The sequence below is a fragment of the Botrytis fragariae genome (genome assembly GCF_013461495.1).
Source record: "Botrytis fragariae strain BVB16 chromosome Unknown tig00000012, whole genome shotgun sequence".
Taxonomy (NCBI): Eukaryota; Fungi; Ascomycota; class Leotiomycetes; order Helotiales; family Sclerotiniaceae; genus Botrytis; species Botrytis fragariae.
The window spans coordinates 1,874,796-1,895,174 of NW_023500989.1; the positions used below are offsets into that span (position 1 = coordinate 1,874,796).

The following is a 20,379-nucleotide window of genomic DNA, read 5'->3' on the forward strand; positions in this document are numbered from 1 at the left end:
AGCGCCATCACCGGAATCCATTACTTGCAGAGACATGCATGCAGAAGTTGATGATTGGTCGTATGACTACTAACAAATAGTCTTACAGAAGCGGACAAAATTACCGGCTGTGAGGAAGGGTATTTTAGATGATTGCAAAGGGGGCATCTGGCAAGATGAAGCCAGAACATAACTTCAAGACATCAAAGGTAAGCAGCAAGTCAATAAAAGAGTTTCAAACATCTTACGAATCAACCTGCTGGCTGCATATGTGGCAAAAGTAAAAGCTAACAGGGCATAGTAGAAGTATCGCGGTACGTACAATCAAAACAGATGACTCTATATCAGTGTACACGAAAGAACGAAAGCACGTAAAGTGTACAAAGATCATGTCTGGGTGCTAAAAAGCTCATGGGGGGATAGTAGCTGTAAAAAGTCCCGGTGGGAGAATTATACAGTAAAGACAACAGATATTCTGGCGCTTGAAGTGCGTTTCTTATCACGTTAGAGATGTGACGGGAACACTAGAATGATAGATTTAGAGCTATTTGACTTAGTGTGTACTCTTCTAGCAAGAAGAAGGAAAATTGGGGTCAAGAGACTGGGAAGAACTAGAAGGCGAGGAGGATAGTGGGAGAGTGGAACATATTTGAGTTAGGAAACACAAGATCAGCATGAAGAGTAAGAGGAAATTTGTTGCCAAAGGAGCAGGGGGAGGTAAGAGAGGAGATGAAGACACAAGGATGAGAGAAAATAGGAGAGATAAAGAGAATCAGGGGAGGAGGAAACAATCTGTCACTTTAGGCTGGAGGAGGAGGTTTAGATTCTAATTGTCGTAGCTTTGAGTTGAACATAAACCGTGGGGAGTATACTCTGCTCCGCAGAGTTTTGTGGCCGTAGAGGAATTTTAAATCAGTGACAATAGTTTCTAGCTTTGGCCGAAAGCTTTGGAGTAGGGTTAGATTCAATACGGTAGGTCAGTGAAAGAATACATCAAATTAAGATATTCCAAGCAGGCATACCAAAGATTTTCAGATGTAACTATACATATACAGATATACAAAAGGGCCAAATGTCTCCTCTCCGACCGCTCGTCGATATGGTAAAGCCTTGTACTGAATTATATTACTGATTAGCCTTACCAAGTAGCCTTGTATGACTGACAAAGCGAATTGATCACGCCACAAAACGTAAAAATGCGGTAGAAATCTCTGCCGTAGACCTGAAAATCAGTGATTAATACTTATAGCGTTTCTGTTGTGTCGAAAAATCGACTGTTCGCCGAAGTTGTTCTTAATTGATTCTTTCTACCTCTATTCTGACTGTATTTAACAACGGTTTATCCATAAAACACCTTTTTCTTTTTGCATATTACACAGTTTTCGTATAGAAGATTGCCCGTTGAGATCACCTCTATCTTTTAATATCTCTTGCGACTACAAATAACATAACTTTTGGCGTAATGGAGGGCGAAAATCAAATAAGTGACCACTCGATCGCCCCAAGATCCGGTCTAAACCCAGACGATCCACTACCATCCATCGAGAGCAACGATGCAGGCTCTATACAAGATTTGTCAGCTCCAATACCTCGTGCTAGAGAACGAAGACCACAAAGAGGTGGGTTAATCGGAAGTCAGCGTTATCAAAGAGTCCCCAGTTCCTCCCAAGTCCCACCACACCTTTTGAGAGCAAGAAGAGGCTCCAGTCCCGCGTATGCAGCAGCTCTCAGTCCTTACCTTGGCCCTATAAATCCTCGAGGACATCAAAGACTTTCTGATAATCCAGTACCTGCCATGATGCCTAATCAGGTCCAGATGCCAGAGTCTTACTTGCGAACAGCCAACACTGAGAACACGCAGTCATTGTCTTGGACTCGCAATAATAACACAGCAGGCTCTAATCACCCGACAAGAGCACAATTACAACCAAAACAAGATGTATCTTCTGGTCAAGTAGCTGATCAGACTATGGCAGACCGTGTTCAACATCTTTCTGGAAACTTCCACTATTCAGGTCCTATCAGCTACAATCCACTCACCGAGGCACTCAATCCCCAAAACGCTTCATTCTACCCAACACCGATGTCCCCAAACCCAAGAAAACGTCGTCAAATGCAATCTAATGCTGCTCATCACTCCTCCAATCGGCAATCAGACCCCTCTAATCAAAGGTCCTCTCAACGAGATTCATATATGGGAGGCATGGAATCATCAGTAGATTTACAAGCATTGAGAAGCGTAGCTGTTGGATCAAGTAATGCTACTCAAGGCCCTTGGGGTGTTCAACTTCCTGTATGTATTACGTTTATTCTTCATTCAACCATATGCTAACTTGTAGAAGCAATCCGAAAGAAAGAGAGGGCGCACAATAGGCTCCAAGAACAACAACACGGGCTCTACAACTATGCAGCCCCCACCACCGCGATCAGTTACTCCCAGTCGTCCAGAAAGAAGTCCCGTTCCGTCATTTGCTGTAAGTGTCTGTTGATGAATCCTCCTACCTCTCAATCTCTAACTTCTTTCTCCTTAGATCCCGGTAGCTCTCAACGAACAAATAGCTACACCACATTCAAAGCGTGAAGCTAATTTCAGTCTCGTCAAAAATGCTGCTGCGATGCTTGATCCGTTCACCAAAATAGTTCCAGGTACTGTCAAGCTAGTAGCGGATAATGGTCAAGTGTGGGAGTACAAGTATGCGGGAACTAGACGAAATTGGAAGAAAGGTCAAGGCGGAAAGGTCACTGTCGCAAAGCTCAACGAATGGGCAAATTCTATCTTACGTCGCAGACTTCCTGGAAGCTTTCCTCCTGCTGCAAAGAAAGGAGTCTATTCTGCTCCTCCTCCACCCAAGCCAAAGAATGATAAGTGGACAGAGTGGGAAAGAGCATTCCTAGAGGCACATATCCTGGACGAAGTAAAGGCAAAGAAGGCCAATCTAGACGAAGAAGATTGGCAACTTATCGCAGAAGCCCAGAATGAGGAGTTTTCTGGCCATAAGAGACTTCCCAGATTGCCTATGGCACAACTTACCTCGCGTAGTCTCACCATTGATGATGTTCCGGTCATTAGAGGTGGGGGCTATACTAAGACCGAGGGTTATTTTCCAGAGCGCTCAAGCTCGGAGATTCAGACCATCCTCTACCATTGGCCTGATATTCATGAGAAAATTAAGCAAGTGATTAGGAGACATCGTGGAAAAATTCCAACTTATGTAGATTGTGACACCGATATCAGTGATTCGGAGCGTACGTCAGATGATGAGAATGGAGATAAGAAAGCAGATGCAGCTGATATTGGTGCTTAAAGGCCTATTTCTGAGGATTCATGGCCATTTTGACGAGTAATTTGAGCATTATCGGGGGTTGTTCATAGGTTTTTAGAGGATTAGCGTGGATAATATGAGCATTAGTACTAGAAAATAACAAGCGATGTTTAAGAAAATTCCCAAATGATCATTATGATGTCTCGCAGCTTCTCTTTGATATCTATATAACCCTAAATATGCACATTTTAAGGTAGGAAAACCTACTAATATAGACTAAAGACTGATTGTTAACTCACTGATACAAATAATTAGCTAGAATGATAGATATTTAAGAAGAAATAGATGTAAAGCACTTATGAAATTAATTCCAATCTTCATTATACACTCTCTCAAACTATAATTTACTATAAAGTGTGTTAAGGTGAATCGTTTTTCCAAGAATTTTCCGGAACTATTCCGGTCTTTCCGGCTTTTCTCTCTCCCAACAGACTTCTTAGAAATTTGTAACTAGAGGATGAATTTGATCATTCAATTTTCTAGTTGTAACATGAGATCATTCTCGTCTTTTCAAAACTTAAAATATTTTTTCATCTCGAGACATATACTAGTACTCATCTTAAGAATCAAAATCATAGTCTCTTTAAATTAGAATACAGTCTATAGTATTTACTACTCCTTCAATATTATCAGCCTTTAATATACAACTACTATAACTATCTTGAATTCATATTTTCTCAAATCGTTTCAAGATATAATCGAAATATAATTCTTTACTTAGTATATGTATACTAGTTGTACAATTAGACTACACTCATCTAGTAAGACGTCAAAGTTCGTACAGATCTCGATTTATATCGAAATTTGTAGGCGTTTTTGAGACAATAATCTATACTTAGAATATAGAAATTGAAAATATGTCTCATTATTCGAGAATTACTAGCTTATAATGTGTAATTCTTATGTTTCTTGTCAAAATATATAACTACATTTCTTTTAAAGACAAAGTTATACTAAACTTATAGTCTTTATTATATTTACTCTAGTTCTATAATCAATCTATTCTCGTCTATTGATTAGAGTCAAAACTATGATTGTATTTAACTTTATATCGTGATATAGTACTAATATTTACTCTAGTATTCTAGACGATTACTCGTATTAAGAAGAATATAGTCTAGTGTATCTATAGTAATCATTTAGAAATTATTAGTTTATATCATCTGATTTCTACAAATGATTTGATTATATATACTCGTATATTATTAAAGAATGAAATTCCATTAGAATTAAACACTTTATTTGTTATACTTCACGTATACTGTTTGTACGAGAAGGATACGGAAGACGTAGCACCCACGATATGTGGGTCCTAATTGTCTAATTGTATTCTGTCTAAAAAGCTAGCTATGTACAAGAGATAGTAGGCCTTATATAGACCTACTGAAAGAGCTAGTCTCTTCTTTCTTCGCTTAAGGCTTTGTTACAATAGCCTTACTACAGTAGTGATTGAATTGAAATCATTCATTTTGTTCACACATATACAATTAGATTATTCTATTCTAAATATAACTTCCGATAGAGTATGCTACGAAGTATAGGCTAGAATATGAGCGCATTAAAAAAGTTGAATGAACTAAAAATTTCGACTAGCTACGAGGACAGGACCGCAAATACAGATCATAACTCGTACTGATTGCGTTAGCTCCCTTTGCTCTAGCAGGATAAAAATCACATCTTTTAAGATATACCTGAAACTACTATATCTGTATGAAAGTAGGTGAATGACATTAGCTCATTAGGCTAATGCGGTATACTCATCGGGAGGGCTAGTCTCAAGTATGAAGATTGTTCCTTCCTATACATAGCTAGCTCTTTAGATAGAATAAAATATTGACAATTAGGACCTAAAATCGTAGGTACTACGTTGTGTATACTCTGCTTAGACTAATGATATCAGGACGAGGTATTATTTGTGGTAGTAAAAGGGTTTCAGAGCATAATCTACAATCATTCGACTTTTCCAATGATTTGGTTGAGTTCTGTTGAATGGATTTACTTTCCTCGTGTACAATAGCTTAGCAACAGTTATCAAGACATATATCTCAATTGATTCAATAGTCTTAATACAATAGTCATTATAATGCAAGCCTTAATATACCTAAAATAAATTCCAAAATCATATGAAACGACTCAAGCTCCAGCAAGCTGATCATGCATTATAGTGATTTTGATTAGCTATATATCTGATTATATAAATAGCAATCACACGAATCTGAATTATATGATCGAAAATTCAATCAATCGAAAGTGAGGATGAGAGCAGTGCTCGTAATGGGTGGGTCGGGTTATACGGTTAGATGGGGTGAATCATGAGTGAGATTGAGTCGAGCAGTATGAAATGGTGATCCATGACTGATTTTCTGGGTCGGTTTTTGGCTCAAAAGCTTTGTAGGTGGAATGGGTCACTATATTATTGAATGTAACGAATATTACATGCCTATATGATTACTCATCATGCTACTCTTAGTCTAAGACTAGCTTGAACTAAGCGACCTTTTATTGTAAAAGAGATGGAGAAATCCTTAAGTATCTCTTTTCTTTTTAGCTTTCTTATTCTGATTTCTTTAACCTTTATCGATACGATCTAGGATGTGATCGCAACCAATCAATAGGCTGAATCACAAATGAGCTAACAGCCTATTTTGGAGTAATGGTTTAAGTTGAGTTAGTGAAAGAAGGTACGGAACCTACCGATTGCGAGTACTGAATAGAGGATGAGCGCGTAGTGCACTCTATCGTCCTCGAGCCAGCCCCATTCGAATTTCAGGCTCTTTGTGAATTTACCACTCAATAGTCTTGTACATAATAGAGAATTGAACTATTATTTCATTCGTCGACACACGAATCACGCGATAATTTTGGCGCTGTCACGCATCGGACACATCAATCACAGTGCGAAATCTCATACGCGCATGCATGTATTGTTAGTTTATATATGCACTCTATAAGCGCTGAGCTCACTCTTCAATTATAGGTTCCGAGGATGATCTGTATTCCGTTAAGTTAGTCCTTCTACGGCAAAGTATTACAAGCTCATCGCTACTACAGCCAGTGCTCACAATGAGCGGTTTCCAAACTTTCTTTTTCAAAATGCAATAAAACCCGCTGATTTAAAGAGAGCTATTAGGCAACTCATTATACAGTTCATGATTGATCAAAAGATAATTTATCAAAACCCATTCAGCAATCCACCAGACTACCATCTCACCCTCCTTTTTTTTTTTTCGTAAATAACAACAACAAAAGCAACAACACACCTCCAGACTCGTCAACCCAAATTTTCTACACACAATCAAACAATCAAAAACTCTTAAAGACCCCGTACCATCCACTGCTTCATCTTCCCTTCGTTCAAAGACACTCGCTCTCGCAAATGGGGATCTTTTCTCCATTTCTCCTCGATAGACACACAAGCAATCATGAACGCGATAGGTGATTCATATACATCTAAAAAAGAACTCTGAGAACTTCGAAAACCCGGTCATTCGTAAAACTTACATGCTGTGACAGTTCACCGCCAGTGTCAAGCGTTTTCGTAGGCTCCTCCAATGTCTTCTCCTTGAGAACTTCTTTCAATATTCGCCATTGCTTTTTCATCCTTCCTATATCTTTACTTAACATACCAGGATCTCTGCTTCCTGCGGAGAAGGCTCCTTTCGATTAAACAGCTTACAATTCTAAGGAGAGAAAGAACTGATGGGAGAGTCATTAAATATATCAGTCTTGAATATTCTACAAAGTAATAATAGTAGAAGGTAGTAGGCATTTCACTATTCAGTATTGACTAATCACCTATGGTCAATATATAACAAGATTGGCATTCTCGCACAGCGCCTTCATCAGGGTGATACACTCTAGAGTAGACCGACAATACTCAATATACTACGTTATCCTTTACGTAATGTATGTACCGATATCCTATCATACTAGAAACTAACCCGCGTAGTTTTGATATCTAGGAGGCAGGAATGACTACGATCAAGCTTCAAGTGAATCCGGATTATTATTCTTTTTACCATCCATTCTCAGCTTAACGTGACTAAATAACAGAGGTATTCTTGGAAATAAATATTTAGTTGTGACTTGAGGTATATCGATATCTACTCTATCGCCACGTAGTAACTTATATTTAGAATATTATGATCTGATATATGAATAATTTAGTAATCAGGCGTTAATTTCCTCTTCACAAGCTGACTTTGACACCGCTCAAAAGACATGTACATAGGTTCCAAAACTTAGATCCTGTCAAGAGTTTTTGAGCTGCATTGAGCTGAATAAGTGTCATTTATTCTAAAAAGATTCTGAAAAATGAAACGGTTCTATTGTGTCCGAGGGCGTGGGTGACCATGACCCCATAAGGGGTCTTGAAATAAGCTGTCGAATAAGAGAAGAGGGATATATCACGCTATTTCAAGAAAGGCACTTTATAAGGGTGAATCTGTTCATTTCAATGCAATGAAAATAGTGCAAGGGCCTACTCTTGCTGTTAAGAAAGAAATGAATATTCTACTCGCTCAACTTCCGCAATGCCACAATCTAGCCTCTACGCACACCTGGCGATACATCCCTGGTTCATTCAATCATGCTTACATAGCATTACTCACACACCCCGTCTGATCTATCCACATGTATATCCACATCTCATAAGAGAAGAGAAGAAAAAAACCTCTTCCTAACCCCTTAGTTGGCAGCAAGGTTTTGCTGGAAAAATTGGGTGAGCTTGGCGAAGGGAATTAGCTCGACGCGGTCGTAAAGATCGACATGACCTGCGCCCGGAATCCAGACTAACTCCTTTGGCGAGCCAGCACGCGCATAGGCATCCTCGCTGAACTCACGCGAGTGTGCCTGATCGCCCGAGATGAAGAGCATCGGGCGTGGAGAGATGGTTTCGATATCGTTGAAGGGATAGAAGTTCAAGAACTTGGTTTGGCTTGCAACAGTGGGATGGGTGGTGAGGTTTGGCGTTGTCGTGAGTGGGGTGAACTCACCACGAGAGGTGCGATAGAAGTCGTAAAACTCGCGGTCAATGGGGGTTGACTCATTAGTGAGCACGTTAGGTGTGCCGCCAGTGACCGCAACTTCTGCCCCGTCAACCTCAGCCCAGCGCTGCTCCGATGCACGTGAAATCAATTCTTTGCGCTGCTCAAGGGTCTGGGCGTGACGCAGCCCATTGCGGCTGACTGAGCCCATGTCGTACATACTTGATGTGGCAATGGCCTTGATGCGAGAATCGATTTTGGCGGCGCTGATAACGAACGAACCGCTGCCACAGACACCAATCGCGCCGATCCGCTCGCGATCAACAAAAGCCTGTGTGCCCAGATAATCCACTGCCGCGCTGAAAGCCTCGGCATAGAAGTCTGGCGATACAGTGTTCATTGGCTCACCCTCGCTAGAGCCCCAGAATGGAAGATCGAGCGAGACAGTCACAAAGCCCTGCTCAGCCATCTTCGTGGCATATAGGTTGGCACTCTGTTCCTTTACTGCACCCATAGGATGACCGACGACAATGGCCGGCGTACTGGCGGTCTGGTTGTTGCGAGCAAGATCGTTGGGAATGAAAATGTTTCCCGCGACAGAAGTTCGAAATTGGGTCAGGAAGGTGATCGACTGAACCGTTACCTGATCACTGCGATACCAGTTGTCGGCCCCATAGGACAAGTTTTGTGCCATTGCAAGCGAAATATTAGCAATAGTGATGCTGAGTGCAGCAATGCTGACGCCTGTCTTCATGATGATGCTTTTTTCTGCGAATTAAGTCTGAGAACGAAGCTTCCTGTTGATGTGAGTGACAAGATAGTTTCTGACAAAGGGACATATCGCTGGTCTTATAGTGGATGAGTTCAGCAACGAAGCTTTGCACTGCCATGGCCTACTTGACGTATGCTACGTCACAAGCAATGTTATGCAATACTGTAAGGTTTTTTCAAGGGATTAGAGATACACTGCCTCTACAAGGTATTGCAGGACGCGTGTTTCTATTAACCTTTAACCATCTAAGACACAAATGCAATTGGTTGCAAACCTTTACTTGTGGGTTGATTGTCCCTATATCCGCTTGCGTTGGTCTCTTGCCAAGAAATATTTAATTTATGACAAGCTCCGAGAATAATCCTATCTCGAATACCTGTCAGTTTCTTTTCAGAGTGTTGATCTCGATCGGTTTACATGTTTACTTGGGGAAAATGATATGAAATTCTGGCAAGTCGCCGCTGTAGGTAAAGCTTCTGAGACATGTGTATGTCCATTTGAAGATCAGGAAGAATTCATCTGGACTAGCGGCGACCTCATAGTTTATACAACATAAATACTGTTCTTGCTGATCGGACGGAGAGGGAATAAATCTCAGCCGTTTCGTTACACAGAAACCTGGTTCTTTGAACAGTAGATGACGTTATCCTGAATCTCAGCGTACCTGAGGGTAAAGAGCCGGTACCATCCCCCTGAATAATTCTAATTGTAGAAGCCCAGTTTTACATCCCCTGTGAGGAGTATATCAATTATCACGCCGAGTCTAAGGCTATGCTACCTACGATATGCAATAGGACGAATCGAGATTTCGGTACTGCTGGAGGTAGTTAATGATTGCGTCGTACATCTGAAAGTTCACTTGCCGGCTCGCTTACCACATATAGACCCTCTGTCGGTAAACTCTCCGGAGTGGGGCGTAAGCAGTCTGCATTAGTGCGACCAAATTCTACTTGGCACGATCGGCATGATAGATAGGTAAATAAGACCTTACTTTGACTTCATCAACACGAGCTTCAGTAAAGGCTGTTATCCAATCAATGAATCAACCGAGAATCGGGACAAGAGACTCCAGAATTGAATCAATTGAATAAGTAAATTGGTGTGACGGTAGTAATGATGATGATAATGATAGTGGGCAGCCTTTCAAACTGTCAATTTGGTTGAAGTGGAATTGATTAGTAATCGACCGTGATTATGCCGGGCACGTGCGATAGTAACTAGCGGCCGTCAAGAAGCTAAAAGAGCGGGGAAGGGGTGCATGGACATCGCCACTAGCGATCGATTGCAGATACCAAAATTTAAGATGAGTTGTTCGCTGATGCAACTTCTTTAACTGAGTCGAGAAGACTGTTGGATATAATCTCTATTGCTCAATTACAAAAATATCAATCACGCCGTTCGCAAAGTCTTTCGTCCGCACAACATGGAATACAATACAAGACGTCCAGAAGAAGGTGGAGAACTGGTCGGAAGCGTGTTATTGGGACGGATGCCACAGCAAGCAGAAGTACGATTTGCGGAGGATGATTGGACGGGCAGTACAGATGCTGCTGAGCGAAGGAAACGTCAGAATCGGTTGCATCAAAGACTTTATCGTAAGCTCGACAAGCGGACAAATATCCTTGTGCATCTACATCCTGGCCTCGGCCGAAACCCTTGGAATGAGTGTCTTTAAATCATGTTTATATTCTTATGTTTTTTCTTAGGGAGACGACAAAAATTATTGAGCATGCAATCAGCCCCTGCAGGCCTGGTTATGAAAGAAACGGAACCATTGGAACCGGAAATTGATCCACACTTGACTACCCTCCTCGAAGTCATCAAACAACGGAAGCAACCCCACGATCCTGCAGATGCCGTTTCCCCTGGGCAATTTACTGAATACGATTATAAACAAATTTTAACTTCATCAGACCTGACGCCTCCCCAGGTTCAATACATTCTTACACAAGTTGAGCAGTGCATTTCTCGTCAGCGCATGTCCAGCTTTCCCCGCGCCGACCTCCTTCTCACTCTAGTTCAGTTCAACGTCTTTCGTGCTTTGTTTAGCAACATGGTTGCTTTGGGGTTCAATCTTGACTGGCTGACGGCAGATGCAATTTCACCATTTTTCCAAAACACATCACACGTTTGGGACACGAGCTGCCCAGCCAGTCTCTGTCCAACCCCACTTCAACGTCAAGTCTCCCATCATCCCTATTTGGACCTGTTTCCTTTCCCAGAATTAAGAGATAATATGTTAAGCAAAGGTGAAGATTTCGATGACGACGATCTTTGCCATGATCTCGTTGAAGTATGTCATGCTCCGTCTGAAAGGAGTGGTCTTATCGTTTGGGGCAGTCCTTGGGATCCATCCAGTTGGGAGGTCACCACAGAGTTTGTTGAAAAGTGGCCTTGGATGTTGAGAGGTTGCAAAGAGCTCTTACACTCAACAAACTTCTGGAGGGGTAAACGCGGAGAAGAGGAGCTGTGTTCTGATATCACGCTTTCTGAAAGGGTGCATTCTTAACTTTGGCGTAGAGCATTGATTGCTGCCTGTGCCCCCCACATCTGAGTAAAGGCAAAACAAGACGATTAGATTCAAAATCTCCCCCCATCAACGGAATTTAAGCATTGAAGACAGGCCTATCAGAAGTCCCTCAGTATATAATATGTGTCGGGAATATTTAGATCGTCTGCACGGCCCCACGGCCAGTCGTCAAATCCGGAAAATTGAAAGTTACAGTACAAGCGGCGATATATAAATTCACAACCTCCCCTATGGCAGAAACAAGCCTTCGTCCACAGGGGCTGCTTTCATCTGATCCAGCTGAATTTCTTGGATCAGCTCATTCCCAGGATAATCATCAACGTCCAAGTCCAGATACCCTGCTGGTGCCCACTTTCCAGCCGAGACAAAGAGTGATCTGCCGTTAATTGTTCGATCAGACAAGATTCGTAACAGAGCACTTGCTGCATCTCCTGCTTCCGCAAATTGTACCCCGCACTTTTCTACGTGCGCGAAAGCTTCCGCAGATAATATCGACGTCTTGACGTACCTATCGTCAGATTAGCAATATGAAGTTTGAGTTCAATTGAAGATTTGAGTACCATGGAGAGATGACGTTGACTCGGCTGCCATGGTAGAATGCTGTCCTTCGCAGAGAATGCATAATACCGCGTGCAGCCCACTTTGTGCTCGGGTATACAGGTCCACGAAGGCAGTCCAGAAACGCTGCCCCAGATCCGATCAGCACTAAGCATGTATCCTCTTGCTGGGGTGATGGCTTCTCCCCATTTTGTTCTACAAAGTAGTGAAGAGCTAGTTTGGTGGTGTACAATGTCCCTTTTAGATTGACATCAACTGTTTTCAGATTTGGTTCTGTGGGCTCCTGGCCCTTGCCTATAAATTCATTTAGCTGAGTTTTGGCGGTGTAGATAATCTATTGCTTGCCTGCGAAAGTAAAAACTTCATCAGGAGCACATATGCCTGCGTTAGCGATAACATAATCCACCTTTCCCGTAAAAGATGCAGCTTCAGCAAAAAGACGACGCTGATCTTCCCAAATGGTCACATCACACTTCACAAATTTTGCGCTCAAGTGATATTAGCTCCAGATCCGAAGAAGAATGGAAAAACAGAGTCTTACCGCTCAAGCTCCGATGCCAACTTCGAACCACCTTCGGAGTCCATGTCCCCGATGCATACATTGACGCTATTTTGATCATGTTAGGAACATAAAGAATCTCTGATATTAGCCACCTACCCTGCAGCAGAGAGCGCCCTTGTATATGCTTCACCGATTCCATTTGCACCTTGACTTGGTCAGCACATTTTGCTGATAAGAAATATTCCCTCTTACCTCCGGTGATGACGGCAGTCTTTCCTTTCAAATTATTTGCATCAAGTGTTTTCGTACAATCTACTGGGGGAGAGAGTTTGTAGCCTTCCATGTCTGATGAAAGTAGGAAACGTGAAGAGGTAGAAGTTAACTTATTTTCAAGAATTGAGATAGCAGAGACGGAGAACTAAGACTTGAAACTCTTTCAAAATTCAGCCAAAGGTTGGGGCAGATGTCGATGCATTTATACCACTTACGAATCATGTATCTCCGCCATGCACGACTCCTAGTCTACCTATATTCGCGATTAAAGGACCACTTCCGTTTCTGCAGCTTGCTTACGATGATGCAATCCACGTGATCTAGAAAATTTCCCCAGCAAAAAAGCAAATGCCAAGACGTCTGCTCCATGATATCATACTGGTAACGCACGCATATGCTATGTCCTATGTATCACTACATTTCTATTTATCTGCGATTTCCATTCACACTCAAAACCTCCTTAGCTAATACCTTTTCCCTATCAAGCAAAGACTGCTCGATATCCAGCGGTTTTCCTTCCCAGGGGGCCTTGCTTAGCGCTGCACTTAGCACCATTGGGGATAAGCCAAGTCCGAGCTAATGCACTCTGCTTATGGTCCTTGCGAATTAAATGCCTGAGTCCTGTGCCCAAATACCAAGGCATGTGTGCATGGATGCCAATCTTTGAATCACTGAACGACAAATTACTCGCAATTTATTAGCCTTTATGGTCAATTCATGCGATTCGGGGTTATGCTTACAGGTATATTTCCTCAACGCCGTTTCAAAAAACAGTCGATGTGAGCAAGACTTACTACAGAATTTAGAGCTGCACGACGAGCGTTTTTTACGACAATAGGAAGTTAGAAGAGCATTACTGGAAGATTTAACGTTCTTGACTACTTCTAGATTTCATCTAAGCGTGGAAAGAGTCTGCAGTGTCTTGAATCATGTCAAAGAATTCCCTCATTGAATAATGAGTGGAACTTAGCAAGATGAACACGTTTTGTCGAGATGCTACTTTTGATTTGAGACATCGCCGTGCCCTGTTTATTCTAGCTACAAGTTCTCGTTGAAGAATACATGATTCTCCTTCTTAGTAACTAGGTGCTCTATATTCTCTTTCCTCTAACGGACCTGTTTATGGAAAGACAACAGAATGCGTTCCCCAACCCAAATGTATGGAGGAAGTGTCATCTTTGCAGCACTCAAATGTCATGCTGAAGCTGAGAGCCGACTTTTAGAGCGTCATTCAAATTTTGTTCTTCGCAGAATATTGATCTGATTCCTACAATCTTGCCATCAATTTAATTAACAGCTTCGGTAGCCGGGGATGAAACTGAACCAAGAATGAAAAATCCATTGATCCTTTCACAAATCAAAGTCTTTGTATCCAGCTGAATAATTCCTGTTCTTCTTTTTTGAACAAAAGACCCTATAATAACTTAAGCACGAAAAGTTTGACATTGCAAATCAACAGCTCCATTCATCTAGCAGCCCAAATGATCCGCATTGCTCAATACTGCATCTGAATCATGGCATCCACAAGGCTTAAAGCAACTGTATATATCCCATTGCTCGCACGAGCACAGCGTGAGCTCATCATGAACACCACAGCCTGGAAACGCATATGTTTTATAGAGTCGAGAGTGATATTGAAGCAGAAGTATTGATTATAAGCCTTACGGTTGTTTATATACCGGTTTAATCGAGCTCGAACCTTCCGTAACAATCAACGCAAACCCCTGGCAATACTCGAACAATTGTACCAGCGGAAACGCAATTTACAGAACACTGACATTCGCTGGAAATCTTTGTGGGAATTACTTCATCGAGTCTTTTCCTAATGAATTCTTGATTTAGCCTCATATAATCATCAGGAGCTCGCAAAACCAAGGAACTTCAGCGTTTCATCATCACGCAGGCTTGATGTGACTTGCTCATAATGATCTCAAAATCCAGAATTCTCTACAACCTTATAGTAGCTATTCATGAAAGCTTACTGTCAAAGAAATTTACTTTTCTTTTTTAAAAATGTGATCGATTTCGTGAACTTGTACAATTTTCCATAATGTTTTAAGCGAGTGCTGAAAGTCTAATGAATGTGTATTATAACGTCGTTAGAGTATCAGTGTTTTGCCTGATCTCATCTATCGCAGAGCCACAGTTTCTGCTATTACTATAGTCTGATGTTGCATAATTCAGATAGACAATATCAGTGATACCGTGATGGACATTCAGGGGTACTCGTCTAACGAGAGCCGAATAATGACACATCCGCACGTGATTTACAATCCTAGCCTCATATTCACTCAATAATTAATTGATACGAAGTTCAATTAGCTTGTACAGCCTCTTTATTTAATTCTAGACGGCTCTGAGCTTCTTTCTTTATCTTTTCGGCCTCAAGAATCGTCAAAGGCAGATACCAATATCCACATCTAATCAGGGTAAATTCCCCTTCAGTATAAGGTCATCTACATTTGCTTGTTTGTCAGTACTCAGACTAACAATAACTCTTAGAATAGTCGTCTACCAGCATACACACCCCCTCAAGAAATTGCTTGGACACTTCAGCAGCAGGAAAATCTCCCACCATTCCCTCGCGAAATGAATACATCACTCCCACCTTCTCTGCGAAGCAAGCTTGGCGGAAAGCGCGATTGGACACTCAAACCCAGACAAGACCTCACGCCAGCAATGATCGGATCACAGGAACCCAACAAAATGCGAATTGCACTGCTCAGTGTGACAGAAGCTGGCTTGGGTCGAGAGGTCTACTACGATCGGGGTTATGGCAATGGTGAGCCATTCGACTGGAACGATTCGAGCGACATTTTCCTCTTGAACGACTGGAGACGAGAGAAAATTCGCAAATACACACCTAGAGACTTGGTACAGATAGAAGGCACAAAGGATGTCGGAAATCGTGTTATCGAGAATAAGGTTGTCAAGAAGCCAAGTGTTCCCAGGGCGACAATGAAGCAGCCTCCAAAACCGCAGATTGCCCAAAATCAAACGTCGACTAGACTCCGAGAGCATGTAGAGCCCAACAAAAATATTGATGAGGAGTTTATCACAATAGTCGCCCGCAGCAGAGAGATGGAGAAATTCCGTGCTCAGAAGCGCAGAGCTGCACGCCAGGTAACACCAAGACTTGCAAATGGTCGTCGCCAGCACCCATAGAGTTTCTTCCTATCGATCTCGAAAGACTTGATAGCTTGACACCAAAGCAACAGCGACGCGATCAGAACTCGCACGTCAAAAACTGGTTTGTTATCTTTGAGATGATTGAGAGATCTTTCGACCTACCGAGCCGGGAGATTGGAGTCGAGTATAATCTCTGAGTTTCTCTGCTTGGTCTGACTTTTGAAGTGCATCTCTTGATGATATTCTCTGGCGTTTTTGGCAACTTATATAAGGTACCGAATAAGTTTCAACAAAAATTGTGCCCCGCAGTCTTCGACTGACTAAATTTGATATTACTGCCACATGAGAGGACCGACTTATGAACTCGCAAAGGAATGGGAAGTGGAAAGATTTCCGTGGAAATTGGCTTATTCTGCACAGTGGTTTATATTTTTGGTATTTCAGTATGGGGTTTAGATTTGCAATACAAAGCATGATAAACGTCAGATTCCCAATTTGTTGTGAGAGTTCATTCCTTTGCAACTTTTTTCGCATCTATTGTCTTTCGTCAGCCTTTTGAGCTAAACTATGCTCGAAATTCCAACCTTCTAGAATGTATAAAACTCTAGCTAATATGAGCAAATCTCTATTGGAACTTCTACTGATCAACAATGCTTATCATAGATGCGGATCTAGCACTCGGTCTCTAAATGTCTTAAGTAGTTCAGTTTATGCCCCTGCTGAGCCGCGAATTCAGACCTGCTCTCTTATTACAGATCCAAGTGACTATACCTCGTCCCTAGAAGATGTGAACAATGTTTGTCCATCTCTTGCGCCAAATCCATCAATTTGAGTCACCATATATTCCACGCCAGCATTCCTCTAACCTGCCAAAAATCTACCTCAAATCCGGCAACTCAAGCTTTGGCGAGACTATCGCGATGTCGATGAAAGTTTATGGAGATGAGTTAACACAAATATATTCTCACACATAGGGGAATCCTCGTTAAATAGTTCAATTCTAAAGATCAAGAGGAACGCCCGTCCAGGGCACGCTAGATCCATGTTCCAAACAATGGGTTCTCAAAAATAGATGAAAGATAGCTATTTGCCATGGTCAATTAGACGTTCGTCTTCAGTCTGAAGTAACAACACGTCTAAGGGTAGAGGAATGCAGCTGAAGTAGCGGTAAAAACGCTATATAATCTGCATAAGGAGCGGCAGAGGGAAGAAAGGAATATTTGTGACCTGTAGACAGAATTGACAGAATCTTCACGGTGATACATAATCAACTGAATCTTTTGGATCCTCCTAGATTTATAGCCACGTAGCCTTTACTTGATATTGAATTTAGTAGTTTCAATGCTTAATAGTATTCTGGTGACATGGTAAGTTCACGGTCAGTTTATCACGATTTTTTTCGGTCAAGCTTGGGTGATGTACATGCTTTATTTTTCAACGCTGAATCATGATCTAATAATTCTTAATTTTCCTCAATCTCAATTTTCCCGGAACCCATCGACGAGAATACAAGGCCATAAACTTTTGTCCCAAAGAATCCGCTACTAGCCTCATGTTATAAACTCTTGCTGTCTCATAAGAAACCCAAAACAATCAAGCCCCGCCCCAACAAAATTATAGACTGAAAGATCATCTCTGGATGATAATTTTTCGTGAAAAAAGTAGAAGTGACTCCAGATATCTTGAGAAAGGAATGCGTCGAGATGTGATAGGTGTTACTGATCATCGTCGAAAGAGGAAATTCTTGACTTCTTCGCCGACAATGCAAATGCAGCTGTCGCATTCGTATCCTCCATCTCTCGCTTTCTCTCATTCTGTTCTCTCATGTAGTCATCTTTCAATCTTCTGACGTCCTTACCGTTAACGAATTTTTTGATTTGCTTTTTGTTCCGATATACTCCGAGGGTGTCGTTAAATTCTTTAGTGACCGACGAAAAATCCACCTTTGAATAAGTTTTTGTGCGAAGACTAGTTTCATCCAGTCGCTTGATCATTATGTTCCCGAGTTTGTATTGTTCCTCCGAAGACCAAGCACAATTAAAACCGAGCCCTGTTTTCTTTCCTTCTAGAGGAGCCCCTGATGTCCTGTGTAACATTATTTGACGCCATTGGTTAAGCGCCGTAACAGCATTTCGTGAGTTCCACTTCATTTTCGGTTTGTATTCAAATAGAACTCGGTCCAATTTAAAGTGTTCAGGGATGTCTTGTTTCGGCTCAGTGATTAAACTTATGTACTGAATAATGGTCTTGCTCTTATCCGGTTTGTGAGGTTCTGCCTCTGCACGGTCGTTGTTGTCAATGTATCTGATTCCTTTCCATTTGAACATTCGTGGGAGACTCTAGAGTTGATAAGACTATTAGTGACTATTGAAGTAGATCTTTGAAGCCATACTTGATCTCCCTCATAATCTTCCACTTGAATTGATTCCTCATCCACCTCAATGTTCATTCCCTTCTTTAGATTCTTGTACTCTGCTAGGATCCTCTCCAAGCGGTAGTCATATCGACAAATATTTTGGATACTTTCAATACTCCTTTTTGGTGCATAACGATCATCGTTTAGTTTATCTTTGCCATCTTTTCTAAGAGCGCCCTTCTCTTGTAAGCGACCCGCACAGCGATGATTAAACTCTTCAGTAACTGACTTCAAAATGTCTGACATTGGTCGTGTTCCTGTGAAAGATTCTGTTGTGTAGCCATTCAAGATTTCGCATAAAGTATCTATCTCATCAAGTAGCCAGTACGTGGAATTATTCGCAAATGTATTATGTTTTGGCTTCTCTGGCATGTCTTCTTTCTGTTTTAATTCGACTCCGACAAAACGCCCCCGAGAAATTGGTAAGTCGCCCGCTTGTTTGGCCATTCGGAGGGCTTTGAATCTTTACTCCGTGATAAAAATAACGATCTTATCAACACGGGATAAATCTTTGATAACCTTTGTTTCCTGTAGTGATGACTTGTTGAAGATTTGTTTCGTTGTGAGATGGAGTTCATTCATTATCAGGGCCACCATATGACTCTTCGCGCTTTCTCTTCTTGGAGATGGGTCTCTGTAGAGTTGGAACGGGAGTTATGACCAGACCATCTGCACTTTCCTGTGAGCTCATCGAAATAAGAGCCTTAGCCGCCTTTGAAGATCGAATTAGCGTGATTTCATTCGATTGGAATTTAAATACAATACCTCAAATATCTCTGCTTCTGCTGCATTTCTCACAGATGTTACTTCCCCGCTATTCTCAACATTGGCATTCATGCTTTCAGGAGATGCTGTATCATCGTACTGTCCCTGAGCAGATTGTCTTATTCCAAGTCTCGTGACGACCTGTCTTTCATGATGTCCCCATCTTGCCCATCGATCTAATTCTGCCTCCGCTTCATCTTCATCAAGATTTTCTAGATATGGCGCTAATCGACAGAATTTTCTCCGAATCTGGAGATACATATCTGGCCGACGTACAGGGCTCAACTTGGTGATTTTGAGCATATCCGCGCAAAGTTTTGTTGCTTTTCCAAGAGTGAAGACTTTATCTTCATATCTAGAAAATAGTATGAGGTGGCGCACTATATCACGGCAGAAAAAATTGCGATTGAACGCATACGAAAGGTCGCGAACTGTAAGCATTTCAAATTCGTTTAAGTCGGTACCGTCAATGAGCTTGAGGTTGAAAGGATGAAACCTTTCTGCTGCACCAGCAGCTTGAAGAATCCTGCCCAGAGATTCATCGTCGTCAAAGTCCATCGTGTCAAATAGTTTGTTCCAACGAGAATATTTCTGGTCTAGTACTGGATTATTCCAGCGAGGATAATCTAGGTCAAGAAAAGGTGATGCCATGTTGTGCAAGCTTCGCAGACTATGGAAGATCTGGATCACTTTTTCGATAAATTAGTGTATGTGTTGTGACTTAGAACTAGCTCTGCAAAGATGGGGCTCGAAATGAGTACGTGAGTGAGATGGGTCGTCTTTTAGAATACGAACCTTTTCTCGTTTCAACTTCAAATTCAGAAGTTCCAAACTTATGCAAGGAATAAAGTATGCAAACTTCGATTCTTTGGTAGCCGGCTTCAAGATTGCATGGATCTGCAAGATACTTGAATGTCAAATCCAACGAACTTCCAATCGTTCTTAAATATTAGTAGCCGAAGTGCTATTTCTCTTGTTGATGTTGAGTGAGAAACTGAAGATTAGATCTAAAAAAAAAGTCGGCCGTGCCGTCAGGAAGAAATTACAACATGGAACACGGGCCGTAAAGGTGGCAGTATTAATCTGGTGAACGGGGGGCGTCACGTGGAGTTACAGCAGCTTGTACCGCGCCGAGACAATCCAAATT

General features: G+C 41.7%; 6 protein-coding genes across 6 annotated transcripts; 3 read left to right on the forward strand and 3 right to left on the reverse strand.

Annotated features, from left to right (window-relative positions):
• Positions 1-1,441: 1,441 nt before the first annotated feature.
• Bfra_002802 (uncharacterized protein) lies at positions 1,442-3,284 on the forward strand (the record flags this gene model as incomplete). The annotated part of the gene is made up of 3 exons (XM_037333216.1): positions 1,442-2,272; positions 2,319-2,453; positions 2,511-3,284. 3 exons carry the CDS (start codon positions 1,442-1,444, stop codon positions 3,282-3,284), a joined length of 1,740 nt encoding a protein of 579 aa, XP_037195344.1.
• A 4,704-nt stretch (positions 3,285-7,988) lies between these two features.
• On the reverse strand, positions 7,989-9,041 carry Bfra_002803 (putative alpha beta superfamily protein; the record flags this gene model as incomplete). The annotated part of the gene is made up of 1 exon (XM_037333217.1): positions 7,989-9,041. One exon carries the CDS (start codon positions 9,039-9,041, stop codon positions 7,989-7,991), a length of 1,053 nt encoding a protein of 350 aa, XP_037195345.1.
• Positions 9,042-10,482: 1,441 nt separating this feature from the next.
• On the forward strand, positions 10,483-11,568 carry Bfra_002804 (uncharacterized protein; the record flags this gene model as incomplete). Its single annotated transcript, XM_037333218.1, has 2 exons — positions 10,483-10,654; positions 10,766-11,568. 2 exons carry the CDS (start codon positions 10,483-10,485, stop codon positions 11,566-11,568), a joined length of 975 nt encoding a protein of 324 aa, XP_037195346.1.
• Positions 11,569-11,817: 249 nt separating this feature from the next.
• Bfra_002805 (putative short chain dehydrogenase reductase family oxidoreductase protein) lies at positions 11,818-12,992 on the reverse strand (the record flags this gene model as incomplete). Its single annotated transcript, XM_037333219.1, has 6 exons — positions 11,818-12,097; positions 12,150-12,441; positions 12,493-12,635; positions 12,689-12,754; positions 12,806-12,854; positions 12,902-12,992. The coding sequence occupies 6 exons, from the start codon at positions 12,990-12,992 to the stop codon at positions 11,818-11,820; spliced, it is 921 nt and encodes a 306-aa protein (XP_037195347.1).
• A 2,177-nt stretch (positions 12,993-15,169) lies between these two features.
• Positions 15,170-16,248, forward strand: Bfra_002806 (uncharacterized protein; the record flags this gene model as incomplete). Its single annotated transcript, XM_037333220.1, is given in 4 exon segments — positions 15,170-15,184; positions 15,273-15,351; positions 15,441-16,045; positions 16,057-16,248. The coding sequence occupies 4 exon segments, from the start codon at positions 15,170-15,172 to the stop codon at positions 16,246-16,248; spliced, it is 891 nt and encodes a 296-aa protein (XP_037195348.1).
• A 1,518-nt stretch (positions 16,249-17,766) lies between these two features.
• On the reverse strand, positions 17,767-19,883 carry Bfra_002807 (uncharacterized protein; the record flags this gene model as incomplete). Its single annotated transcript, XM_037333221.1, has 5 exons — positions 17,767-18,390; positions 18,444-18,901; positions 19,062-19,179; positions 19,233-19,587; positions 19,651-19,883. The coding sequence occupies 5 exons, from the start codon at positions 19,881-19,883 to the stop codon at positions 17,767-17,769; spliced, it is 1,788 nt and encodes a 595-aa protein (XP_037195349.1).
• Positions 19,884-20,379: the final 496 nt, after the last annotated feature.